This window comes from Eretmochelys imbricata, chromosome 6 (genome assembly GCF_965152235.1).
Source record: "Eretmochelys imbricata isolate rEreImb1 chromosome 6, rEreImb1.hap1, whole genome shotgun sequence".
NCBI lineage: Eukaryota > Metazoa > Chordata > Testudines > Cheloniidae > Eretmochelys > Eretmochelys imbricata.
This window is the reverse complement of record NC_135577.1, coordinates 95,522,588-95,536,430: the sequence shown is the minus strand read 5'-3', so window position 1 is coordinate 95,536,430 and position 13,843 is coordinate 95,522,588. Positions and strand designations below refer to the sequence as shown.

Below are 13,843 nucleotides of genomic sequence, written 5' to 3'. Positions count from 1 at the left end.
CTGTGCATCAGGTAGGTCACTTTAATACACCCACCATCTGTGAGGGTGGAGGAGGTAGAGCATCCTCTGGTACAAAGAAGCATGTTTTCCTTCTTGGATTGAAAATAATAGTATACCAGCTAATCAAGAGCTAATATCATGGTTGATGGAGATTTAAACTTGCCTTGCCCCAGTGCCTCTTATAATTAACCCATATAATGAGAAAGCAATGGCAAGGGACTGCATGAGACTTTTTTAGGAAAAGGATGTTTCATGTTTTCCGTAGTGATCTATCAACTAGTGATTTAAAACATATGCTGTTTACATACGATTATAAAAACCCATTGAAACGTCGCTGGAGTGTTCTCAGTATAGGCAAATGCCAAAGTCATTTTGGAAAATGGGACTTGGGCACAGTAACATTTGGAGCTGCCCTGGGATAATTTATGAATACGGGATAATGTACTGGTTATTGGGGTATTTACTGTATGACTGCATTGGTTTAGCTGAACAGGAATCTGTCTGATTAACACAGGCAGGAAGAAAAAGAATGGTTCAACATAAGCCACCCCTCAGCAACCACTACAGTTGTTAAGGGACCATGTCAGAAACGTTGGTTTTGCGGACTCTTGTATAATCTCCTGCTGAGTCTAGAGGGCTGGTTTTAACCAGAAGGGCTTAAAGCCCAGAAACACAGAGGAACAAAAGAACTATAGCAGAGGGGTTGTTGTCGGGGAGCCAGACTGAGACACAGGTATCTGCTGGGGTATCTGGAGATGCTAGGCCTGCCTAGGTTACCATCAGGGAATGGGTAGCTTTTGGGCAAGATAAACATGCAGGTAGGCTATTTCTTTCTTAAAAGCTTTGTTCCAGTTGGTAAAATAAACAATACTTTTGGTTTAAGAAGGCTTTCTGCTCATTATATTCACCACTGGTCACTGACTCCTAAAGGGAAAAAATACAGGTGCCCAAACTCAATCAGACCAATTAGGTAAGAACAGTTCGTATGTAGGATACGGTAGCCCAGGCATAGTCTGGGAGTGGGAGAATTGCAAACTGTCAATCAAAGATGGGTAAAGGCACCCTGACAAGTGAGGTGGTGCACTCTAGAGAGACTAGAAGATGGGGACAGATGTCAAGCTAGCCCTGTAATTGTGACAGGCACATCAAGTTTTTACCTCAAAGCCTTGTTCTCCCCACACTGAAACCCTCATTCATGTTATAACCAGAGTTTATTTTCATGCAAAAGATCAAAATATCTATAATCTTAATAGATGGGAGTCAGTTTATCATAAACTATTTTCAAATGTTTCTTTTAGGAGCCCCTTAATAGTGAAGATGATGTGAGTGATGAGGAAGGACAAGAGCTGTTTGATACAGAGAATGTTGTCGTATGTCAGTATGATAAGGTAAAATCTCTAAAAACAGAATTTTTATGAATGTCACGTTTATTTGTTCCTCTTTCTCTGCTTCCCATCAAATCATGAATTTAAGCTGTATTTGTGTGTGTGTATACATGGGGCTATATAAATGTCTTAATATTTAGTGTGATCTGATATTGTATAATGTTTTTGTATTCTATTTTAACATGTGAAATTAACTATGTTTTCTATTATCTCCAACTTGTGTGTCTACTTGTGTCTCAAAACTCTGTTATAAGCAAGGCTCAGTTAAAATTAGTGGTTGAACTTCTTTTTCTTCCAGACTATCTTACCAGTGTGCCTGAAAAAGGATCACTTCTTTGGGTTGGCCAGTGTCAAGGTTCCTTCCCCACGCTGAAGTCTAGGGTACAGATGTGGGGACCTGCATGAAAACCTTCTAAGCTTACTTTTACCAGCTTAGGTTAAAGCTTCCCCAAAGTACAAACTATTTTACCTTTTTCCCTTGGACTTTCGCTGCCACCACCAAACGTCTAACCGGTATTATTATTAAGAAAGAGTCCGTTTGGAAACACCTTTCCCCCAAAAAATCCTTGCCAAATCTTACACCCCCTTTCCTGGGGAAGGTTTGATAAAAATCCTCACCAATTTGCATAGGTGACCACAGACCCAAACCCTTGGATCTTAAGAACAATAAAAAAGCAATCAGGTTCTTAGAAGAAGAATTTTAATAGAAGAAAAAATAAAAAGAATCACCTCTGTAAAATCAGGATGGGAAATACCTTACAGGGTAATTAGATTCAAAACATAGAGAATCCCTCTAGGCAAAACCTTAAGTTACAAAAAGACACAAAAACAGGAATATCCATTCCATTCAGCACAGCTTATTTTCTCAGCCATTTAAAAAACAGAATCTAACGCATATCTAGCTAGATTACTTACTAAGTTCTAAGACCATTCCTGTTCCGTCCCTGGCAAAAGCATCACACAGACAGAGAGAGAGTTTTGTTTCTCCCTCCCCCCAGCTTTTGAAAGTATGTTGTCTCCTCATTGGTCATTTTGGTCAGGTGCCAGCGAGGTTATCCTAGCTTCTTAACCCTTTACAGGTGAAAGGGTTTTTCCTCTGGCCAGGAGGGATTTAAAGGTGTTTACCCTTCCCTTTATATTTATGAGAGCAAGTCTGGGTATCAGTTGATGCCAGGTATGGAGGGTTTTGTGTGATGTGGACAGTTGTCTGCTGAGACAAGAGACTAAACAGCCGTCCGAAGAGAACAGTCTTTGGCTGCTATAACCCTGGATTGGAAATCACAACACACAGCCTTTCTTTTCTATATTCAGCTAGCAATCCCCTGGGTAACTAGGTTCCTGTATAGTGGCTAGCTTTTTTTAAGAGCCTTGGACTGGAAATACGAGATTGGACAAATAAAAAGAAAAAAATCAAAAGATGTAGAATCAGAAAACCCCAAACTCAGTGCAGGCTAGCAGTGGTGAGATGTTCAGGTGGATTTCCCTCCTTTGTTGTTTGGCTGAAGACTGGGTTCATAGGACCACAGTGTATTGATTACATGAAAAAGGCCCTTTTTACAGTGCAAAGAACTGAAACTTGAATGAAAAAAAAATTTAGACTTTCCAAAAAACAGGAAAAACGCCTGAAGTTGTAATGTTCATTTACATCCAAACCCTGGACCCTACTCTAAGTGCAGATTCAATATGAGGGTAGATAGGCTGGTTGAATTTTGTTCCTGTATTTTCTGGTGTTTTGAAGTAGGTTTGTGCTTAATCTTCTCAGCAGTGTGGTTTTACTAGATATGTTCCAGTTTTGGTACTGCGCCGTTTAACAATTTCACACGTGAACTACTGGTTTGGATAGCTTTATTAGATTCTTCAGAGGATGGGGCACACTTAATTAGACTAGAATGCAAATCCTCATAACTTGGCCAAGCAGGTTTCCACAAATTTACCTGCTGACATTTCAGTCTGGTGCATTTCACTTCAGCTGTCATCTTTAATGATTTTTGGCTAATCTTGTGTTAACATACTAACAGAATCCACCAGAAAGTCTGCCAAGTAAAATAAGCTCCTCTACCTGGCAAGTAGTAAACACTGGACTCTTTGAAAACGTGGAACTTCACTTTCCTTTTGTGGAGGATAGTGACAAGTTAAGCTATTTGCGTGAGAGAGAAACTCTGGGGGTCTTGTATATTCACTACTCAGAGGTTGACACACTTTCTCTTACATTATTTTTGTCAAAGAAAAAAATCTTTTGGGCAGCTGTGAATCTGGAAAATTGTGTGTTCAGGTGTTCTCTCATTTACTGTGTTGATGGGTAAAGTATTTTGAATGAATGATGAAAAGCCTATTTATCCCTAAAATTACTATGTATGTATGTTGAGCTAGTTGGGCAATTAATGTAATTTTTACCTTTTAAGATGCATGTGGCTAAGCCCACTTGCATGGTACAGTTTGGCAAGTGACTGTACACTTAAATATCTGGAATGAAAATAGGCCTGCAGTAGAACATATCATTTTAATCAAATTTTTACAAGATACCAGATATCCTTTGTGTGGGCATATTTAATTAATCAAGTCAAAGTATACAAGAAATAAATGTATAGTTCGTGTAGCTTGCAGCCAGAATTGAATGATCAATTCTTTTAGTTGTACTGTTCTTACTGTATTCTGGGAACGGCCGGGTGTTCAGTTTTTTGTGATTCAGTTGATAATTATATTCACCTAGTGACTCGTTTTGAAAACCTTTTTTTTTACTGGTGTCCATAGTTAACTAGTTTCTCTTGGAGAGTCCAGTTCATTCTATTTTTATTTTAGACTACTTTTGCCTTAGTTGTCTTTTTGTTGTTGTTACTGTTTACTAAGGGGAAGACTTTTTTCTAACGCACAAAGGCCAGTCAGGCACCCAGCTCCCACTTGTCTTTGAAAATCTCCCCTTATTTGTATCCTATTAGTACCTGGAAGCCTCTGTAAAGAATCAGGTCAAGGCATGCTATACATCAGGGATTCCCCTCCTTTTTCTTTGAGGCCCCTGACATGCTATAAAAACTCCACGGCCCACCTGTGTCACAACATCTGGTTTTCTGCATATAAAAGCCAGGGCTGGCGTTAAGGGGTAGCAAGCAGGGGGCACCGCAAAGCTAAGTTTCGCAGGCTTCTCCTTCAGCCCCAGGTGGCAGGGCTCCGGGCTTCAGCCCCATGCTGTGATGCTTTGACTTTCTGCCCCAGACCCCAGAGAGTCTAATGCTGGTCCTGTTTGGCAGACTCCCTGAAACTGGCAGACCCTCCCTAGGGGGTCCTGGACCCTTGGTTGAAAACCATTGCTATACATGATGAAAAGAAGGCCCCGGACAGAGAGCTTACAGTTGACATAACTTAAAAAAAACCAAAAACCTAAAATAAAAGCAAACTAATCAGGCATTCCCAATACAGTAGAACCTCAGAGTTACAAACAGCAGAGTTATGAACTGACCAGTCAGCTGCACATTTCATTTGGAACTGGAAGTACATAATCAAGCAGCAGCACAGACAAAAAAAGCAAATACAGTACAGTACTATTTTAAACATAAACTACTAAAAAATAAAGGGAAAACAGCATTTTTCTTCATAGTAAAATATCAAAGCTGTATTAAGTCAATGTTCAGTTGTAAACTTCTAAAAGAACAACCATAATGTTTTATTCAGAGTTAGGAGCATTTCAGAGTTAGGAACAACCTCCATTCCTGAGATGTTAATAACTCTGAGGTTCTACTGTAAAACTCTTCTTAGGACAGAACAAAACTATCCTCCACCACAAACAGCAGCTCCTATCGAGGCCCTTCCTCTTCAAAAGCCTGAGTAAATAGATAAGCCTAGCCGTGTGTCTTGGAGGTCAGTTAACTCTGACCACTCAGACCAAGGAGAGCAGCAGCCTCCAAAGCTGAGGGCCCTTCAGAGAGAACACTAGTCTGGTGGCTCCCTCTCTTTTACATCCGGAGAAATCCAGCTCCAGTGTTTCTGACCTTAGCTGCAGCGCTGCGGCAGGGAGAAGCAAGTTCCAACCTTGTATTAGGCCTATTTCACTTTCCTCCTCTTTTTCTGCTAGAGATCAGCAAGCAAGGTGGGTTGTACGCAGAAGCGGGGTTACACAAATGAAGGTAAAGGGTCAGAGTTGTATTGCTGCCTCATTCACCTCTTTCATCCAGGGCTGGTCAGACAAATTGTCTCCTACCTCTTCAATATAGTGAGTAAAAGCTGGAATTGTGCTGCTTCCAAATGGATTTCTACATTCCCAGTTCCAACAGGAAAAGGGTATTAATTCATGTGAGAGATGGATAAAGGTTAAATTACCGTCCTCTCTCTACCATAAAATGTGTTATGTGCCTTGGATTTCACAATTACTATGGATACAGGGTTTATTTATGGCTCCTGTGGGAACTTGCCCTTGGCTAGAAAATGAGCTACAAATGTTGCCAGATGTGCAATAACACTTTTTTTTAGGTGAGATCCTGGGTTTAGATATCCATGCATACATAATGATCAGTTATGTGACCAATCATTATCTGGATTTTCTTTTCCTAACTTGTCAGTTTAGTCCTGAAGTTGCTACTTGTTTCTGATAGAGTACTATTTCAGTATGTATATTTTGTTTTTTAGATCCATAGAAGTAAAAACAAGTGGAAGTTTCACCTCAAAGATGGCATAATGAATCTCAATGGAAGAGATTATGTATTTTCCAAAGCCATTGGAGATGCAGAATGGTGAAGTTTTTAAGACAAAACAAAAAACTAGAAAAAAAGAAAAATCAGAAAGGTTGAGACTTGGACATAAACTTCAACCAAAACTTACGTCTGCACATCAGAAAAGAACAGTACCAACAAAACTACCACAACAAAGGTAGAGCGTGGCAACATAGACACTACTTCAAATGGGCAAGCCATGGGACTGTAGCAGCTAGCATTGTCTGGGATACCTTAATTATCAATTCTATATACAGGTACCTGCAGCTGGTAATTAGCATGTAAGGCTTTGTCTCCCTGTTCCTCCCCTTGGGTTAAGGTTTTAAAATTTCTTCCACTGAACTGAAGGAACTCTTCCCTTTTGATATACTCGTAGTCTGACAATGCTTATGTGTGTACAAATCTTTGTTTTGAACACTTCCTTTTGGTAGTGAGGGTGGTCAGAATATTGTTTGAACGGTGTGCAGGCTTTGTACAGAAGAGTAAGAATTAAGGTGATACATTTTAATTATCTTGTATAACAAAAATATTTTTAATTCTGCTATAGTCATGTATAATTTTAACTACAGTTAATTTTCTCAATTCTTCTCCCATAAACAAATTTTCATTCCTAGCAGTTACAAAATGTAAAATGATTACTTATATTTTCGAGCCATTTCAATTTGATATGAATGACTCTTTTCAAAAGTGCTGAGCACCTGTAGCTCCTTCTGAAAACTCAAACCACTTACTTTATTTTTAAAAACATTCTTGGCATTTGAAGTGTTTCAGCCTCACGGAGCTCAGAGGACTCTGTGGTAGCTTTCCTTCACTTCTTTAAAAGATCAGTGTCTTGGAGACCTTGCAAATGAAAACTCCAGGTATTTTGATCTCTTAGTGTATGCATTCCTACAACCACTTACTACATTTACAGCCCAGGCATCCATGAATACTGTTGGACAAATACTACAGGAATGGCTAAACTGGATAAGGGAAAGTATATATATATAAATAGCCATTTATACCTTAGCTGAAGTTCTGCTAATCAGGAAATAGAGCTTAATTGTAAAATACCCTGTAATTTCAAAGTATATTCTTGTTGACAAGTTAAGATGTGTTGCAGGGAACCTGTTTAAAATCTCCAAGTGACATGCAATTTTGGTGGTTTTTGTTTTTGTTCCTTTTAAAAGAAAGCATCAATGAGGAAATAGTTTATTTTGTTAGAGTAATGTAAGCAAAAAATTAAAATAGTGTGTGTCTTGGTAATGCAAAAATTAGGTCATCACATATGCTAAACCCTAACATAATTTCACTTGTCTGAAAATGACATGTCATAAATAGCAAAAAGCTTTTGCTGGTAAGGGCAAACACGCCGTTTCTTCATGTGATGGTTCTGCTTGCAATCAGGCTTTCAGGAATGGAGTTCCTGCTGCAGCAGAGAAGAGGGAATTGGAATTCTAGATCAGACATTTCCAACGAAGGAGTGAGCATGCTTTATGTGGTTCCCCATTACAACTTAATGTTCTTTACTAGCTACCTGAAAAGCAATGAAAAGAAGGCAGAGGAAGTCAAATGTAACTCAAATTAGGGAGAACTGCAGAAGCAGAAACTTTACCCACTACTTCTTGGCTTTTGTTCTTGCAAAATGAAACTTTTAAAATAGTTTTTAATGAAATCACAAGTGTATTTAATCAGCACTGTATATTAACTGCCTTCTGTCTCCCTTACCTGTCTTTCGTTACTGATCTCCAAATGCATTCATAGTCTCAGTAGCTTACAGGAAATGCACAGCACATTGCAAGGAAGAAATCTGAGGAGTTACATATGTTTTTGCACCTGTGGTGTCACTAAATAGAACGAAATTGTCCTTAATTCACATGTAGAGCCATATGTTTATTAGTAAACCACCTGATCTGCATACATTGTAAATGTCATTAAAGTTCAGTTTCTGGTGTTACTAACTCATAGGTAATTAATGCTCTACTCATTTAGGATACAAATTTGGCTCTGGACTTCAAGGTATCTCATGCTGAGTGGCGTTTTCTTTTTCTCTGTACAAAGCAGAAATTTTGTGGGTTTTTTTTAATGTGCCACTACTTTTAAAGCATATGTGATTACAATGAAATCAATTACTTATCAACTAATTATTACCCTTGCTTCTCTTGTGTATCTTTGAGTAGTGTTGATGGCTATCACAAGTAGATTCATAGCCTTTCAAATTACTTAAATATGGACTTAGAACAAATCCCATATAGTGCACAAATCAACCAATGAAACCCCTTTAGCTACAGATTCCTGTTTATACTACTGGAACCCAGATTACTGTACAAGATATTTAGTCTCTTACATTTAGGGTTCTTCACCCACATGTTTAGAGCAGACATTGCATAGCCTTTTTATTTATTTTAAGGGATACCACAGCTTTAAAGATGACTTAAATTTAGTTTATCTCGAAGGACGTTTAGAAACCATCTGTACATGCACAGTGTCTTGCAAATTAATTATGGTATGCTTGGCAGATGAGGGTTTTGGTCTTTTAATACAAGTACCTGTGAAATCTTCTGAAAGCCAGTCAAATATAAACATACCAAACTGTGCTCTTACTGCTAAGTCAAGTGTTCCTTTTTTAAATCAGAAAGCATGTTTTAATTTCATTTTATTGTAGCAGCTTGCTGTAAGAATGTAGTTTGCTTAATTTTATTATTGTACTTGAATTTTAATCATGGTTTTAATGTTGTAATTGAACAGACCATTTCATTAGATTCCATTCCTTTCAGAGGGCAAGGGATTCCCATGTTCATAGTTTTTAAATTATTAATTTTTTTCTTGAAAGTAGAAAATAGATTTTTCATTTAAATAGTTCAGTATTATGAAGGCAATTAACGGTTTCAAGAGGGCTTATGTTTAGATTTGCACAGATAACAGAGCACCTTTTTTGACTTTAAGATGGAAAAAATAGGGACGATAACTTCATGGTTAAAATATTAACCTTCAGGGCTAATGGAAATTTACAGAGCAACTGGACAAAGTTGGGAGTCTTGTGCCTTCTCAATTTGCAGATATTCCTGCTTTGTCAGCATGATGATACTCGAGGTCTATTGGATTCCTGAGACAGTAGGTGTCCTGCAGTGCTTCAGTCATAAATAAACATTTTAGCTCTAATTATATTGGCTTTTTAGTGTGTGCAATCATTTAATAAAAACATCAAAGTTGAAAAGGAATAAAAATACGTTGTCTGCTAAGGAGATAATAGAGACTTAGTCACATAAGGAACTTTATATTGGACTATTTAAATAAAATTTATAACTTTATTCTCTCCTGCCCCCAATGTTAGTGGCAAAATGTCTGAGGTTTCATCCACCTTTTTCCTGCATTGTAATTACAAGCTGCTTTTTGACCTGAGTATTTTCCTAGCAACAGATCATGACAAGTATAAAGACTGTGGTCGCAGGTTTATTCTCTAAGGGATTAGATTTGGTTCTGAAGCACAGTTGCTGGAAAAGAGCGAATAATATACTAAATGTGATCTAACAGTTTTGTATCAATGTGGTTTTTTGTTTTTTTCTATTTTTAATGCAGTGTAAGTAAACTTCGCTGGGTTTCAGTTTTGTTTTGTGAAAGTAACTGTATCATCCATTAATACCCAAAAGCAATTATGTCACCATAAAACGCTACCAGGATAAAATTTTGTTATTCCAATGCAGGAGAAAAATGAGACCCTTTTCACTAGAGTTCACTTTGAAGTTTGTCTTCCATTTGAAAAAGTTCCTTTTTTGTTGTTTTGCAGGATGCAATAAAATGTTTAAGAATTAGACCTGTGGCTTTAGGGTACTGCACACTGTGGATTTTTATTGGGTCGCCTTATACAGCTTTGCAATTTTTTATAAAGATTTAATTCAAAGTTGTTTCAGATTTTGAGTTTAGTGGTTACAAAAGACCGGGGGGAGGGAAACTTGTATGTTGTTACATTTGTGTCTTTTTAGTCTTGATTTCCTATTATTCTGAGTGCCTGGGGCATATGTACAAGCCAGGCCTTTTTTTCCTGCAAATCAAGCTACTGTTGCCTACTCTTTTTCGTGGTTCACTTTTTTTAAATTTAGTTTGGATTGGATACTGAGGACAAAAAGGAACTTTTTTAAACAGGAAGAACTATTTTGGATTAGCTACATGTGTAGCCATCCAAAGTTCACTTGTTCCAGCGTGCATAGGGTACTAATAAAAATATGGGGAAGGGGAACGTCCTTTTCTGCTGTTCTGAGCTACTATTGTCAACTGCTGTTGTACATATACTGTTATGTGTAAGGGGGTAAATATATTTATTATGTTTGTAAAATTCATTCTGTACAATTGCAGATCAAGGTTGCTCTTCTGTGATATACAGGATATTATGTTTCAAAGGCCATGCTTGGAATACAATTAGAGAACTTAGTATTTTGATGTACTAAGACCTATTTTAAGTTTAATATTTTGCCTTTGCAAAAACTTTAATTAAAGATGTTATTTAAAAAATAAGCTTGCCATTTTATTTACTATTTTCTGATGCATTAAATAGTTACACATACACAATTGTTTTAACGTGGACAAGATTCTTTAAGTATTTTCATAATATAGTGAATTCAAAGCAAGAAAAACACAGGTGTTTCCCTTTTAATCACTGAGGTGAACTTTCTGCGTAGTCTCTTCCATTTAACATGGCTCACAATGTTATGAGAAGTCAGCTTTTCATTTTGAGGTTGGAGGTTCAGATTTAACAGTCTTCTTTTGCTGGTAACTTAAGCAAGACTAACACCACGACCTTTAGCGAAGGAAAAAAGCGAATAAAATAGCCCAGTACACCTAGATACTTAGTCTGAAGAACTGGAAATGCAAGATGAGCTTTGGATGCAAAAGTTTTTTCTGAACATAAGCATCTAGCTTTGGCAAATGCATTTCACTAGTGAAGTCAGTATTTCCAGCCTGACCAGATGACATATCTTTAGTCCTTGGTGAAATGTAAGTCTCTTAAGGCTAATGGTTATCTTGTATCAGCATCATTAAGTTTATTTTTAGATGATAGGACTCCACTCCAAAAGCAGTATTACTAGGGCTGTCAAGCGATTAAAAAAATTAATTGTATGATTAATTGCACTGTTAAACAATAATGGAATAACAACATTTATTTAAATATTTTTGGATGTTTTGTACATTTTCAAATATATTGATTTCAATTACAACACAGAATGCAGAGTGTACAGTGCTCACTTTATTTTTGATTACAAATATTTTGCACTGTAAAAACAGAAATAGTATTTTTCAATTCACCTAATGCAAGTACTGTAGTGCAGTCTCTTTATTATGAAAGTTGAACTTACAAATGTAGAATTATATACAAAACCTGACTGCATTCAAAAATAAAACAATGTAAAAGTGTAGAGCCTACAAGTCCACTCAGTCCTATTTCTTGTTCAGCCAATCGCTCAGACAAACAAGTTTGTTTACATTTGAAGGAGATAGTGCTGCCTGCTTCTTGTTCACAATGTCATCTGAAAGTGAGAACAGATATTTGCATGGCACTGTTGCAGCCAGCATCGCAAGATATTTACATGCCAGATGCGCTAAAGATTCATATGTCCCTTCATGCTTCATCCACCATTCCAGAGGACATGCGTCCAGGCTGATGACAGGTTCTGATCAATAACAATGCAAGGCAGTGCGGACCAACGCATTCATTTTCGTAATCTGAGTCAGATGCCACAAGTAGAAGGTTGATTGTCTTTTTTGGTGGTTCGGGTTCTGTAGTTTCCACATCAGTGTGTTGCTCTTTTAATACATCTGAAAGAATTCTCCACATCTCGTCCCTCTCAGATTTTGGAAGGCACTTTAGAGTCTTAAACCTTGGGTCGAGTGCTGTAGCTATCTTTAGAAATCTCACAATTTGGACTTTCTTTGCATTTTGTCAAATCTGCAGTGAAAGTGTTCTTAAAATGAACAACGTGCTGAGTCATCATATGAGACTACTATAACATGAAACATATGGCAGAATGCAAGTAAAACAGAGCCAGAGACGTACAATTCTCCCCCAAGGAGTTCAGTCACAAATTTTATTGACACATTTTTTTAACGAGCGTCATCAGCATGGATGCATGTCCTCTGGAATGGCAGCCGAAGCATGAAGGGGCATATGAATGTTTAGCATATCTGGCAGGTAAATACATTGCAATGCCGGCTACAAAAGTGCCATGTGAACACCTGTTCCCACTTTCTCGTGACTTTTTAAATAAGTGGGCAGCATTATCTCCCGTAAATATAAACAGACTTGTTTGTCTTAGCGACTGGCTGAACAAGAAGTAGAATTGAGCGGACTTGTAGGCTCTAAAGTTTTACATTGTTTTGTTTTTGAGTGCAATTATGTAACAAAAAAATCTACATTTGTAAATTGCATTTTCATGATAGAGATCACAGTACAATACTTGTATGAGGTGAACTGAAAAATACCACTTTTGTTTATCATTTTTACAGTGCAAATATAATAAAAAAATATAAAGTGAGCACTGTACACTTCGTGTTGTACTCTGTGTTGTAATTGAAATAAATATATTTGAAAAAGTACAAAAACATCCAAGATATTTAATAAATTTCAATTGGTATTGTTTAACAGTGCAATTAAAATGGCGATTGTGATTTTTTTAATCATGATTAATTTTTTTGAGTTAATCATGTGAGTTAAACATGATTAATTGACAGCCCTAAGTATTACATCTAGGAACAAAGAATGTACCCAATACCTAGAAAATGGGGGACTGTATCCTGGAAAGCAAGGACTTGGAAAAGGATTTATTGGTCACAGTGGACAAGCAACTGAAGATGAGCACCTAATGGAACGCTTCAGCAAAAAAGAACTAATGATGCTTGGATGTATAAACAGGAACACAGTGTTGGTGAAGCCAAGAGAACATTACTATGTAGTGTATGTAGAAGTGTATGTTTCTGGCGTCCATGTTTTAAAAAAGTACGCTGAAAATTTGAGAGAGTGCAGAAAATAGTGACAAATTATTAGAAAGCTTGAACAAATACCTTTCCTTGTAAGGAAGGATAAGATTTTATAATGGTGAAAGTTTGTTTTTCTTCCCATTCTACCCCCCAGCCCCCAGAGTCTTCCTTCTCAGCTGCACTTAGGTGCACAGTCACAGGGAAAAGTAAAATACTGTGATGTTTGTTAAAATTCACATGTTTTGTTCTTCCAGGTGACTTTTTGCAAAATGCCTGTGCTGCCAACTCTCATCTTAGGTATTTATTCTCATTGTGCTGTTGCTGATTTGAAAGGCAGAAGGTTGAAGTAATGTAGGATAGAATATGCTTTGGGATTTCATGGGATAATACTTACCCATCTGGTTCAGCCCATCTCCAAGAGCAACTGGATACACTGTGGAGGTGGTAGAAAGATGATAGACAAAGGAACATTCTTTCCCTGAAGTCTTCCTGCTGGATGTTGCAAATTAGAAAGACACCTGTTGCTGAGCCTAATCATTTTTTCTATCATTTATACTACTTGTTTTATAACAGTGTTAATGTTGCTGTTATATGTCCAAAGGCCTAGGATACTGGGCAGCTACAGTGGTGAAGCAGCTGAGGAAAGGAAAGTGAAATCTGAATGGTAAAGACTTGCACTTGCAGGACAGGCTGTAGCTCTGTAAGGGCTAACTTTCCCATCAGCTTCTGCTTTAAACATTATTTAATGGATCAACCCTTTGTTCTTTTTCCCTTTGAGAGAAGAGAAGGAAGAAGAGAAGATAGTTATCA

General features: G+C 37.4%; 1 protein-coding gene across 1 annotated transcript in view; it reads left to right on the top strand.

Moving 5' to 3' along the window:
- The window catches only part of GTF2A1 (general transcription factor IIA subunit 1), a 36,681-nt gene extending 26,105 nt beyond the window's left edge, over positions 1–10,576 (top strand). Inside the window, exons 8-9 of the mRNA XM_077819223.1 lie at positions 1,299–1,388; positions 6,003–10,576. Of these exons, the coding sequence (XP_077675349.1) occupies positions 1,299–1,388; positions 6,003–6,110 (198 nt within the window). The 3' untranslated portion in view covers positions 6,111–10,576. The remainder of the gene's footprint in view (positions 1–1,298; positions 1,389–6,002) is intronic.
- The last annotated feature ends 3,267 nt before the right edge of the window (positions 10,577–13,843 follow it).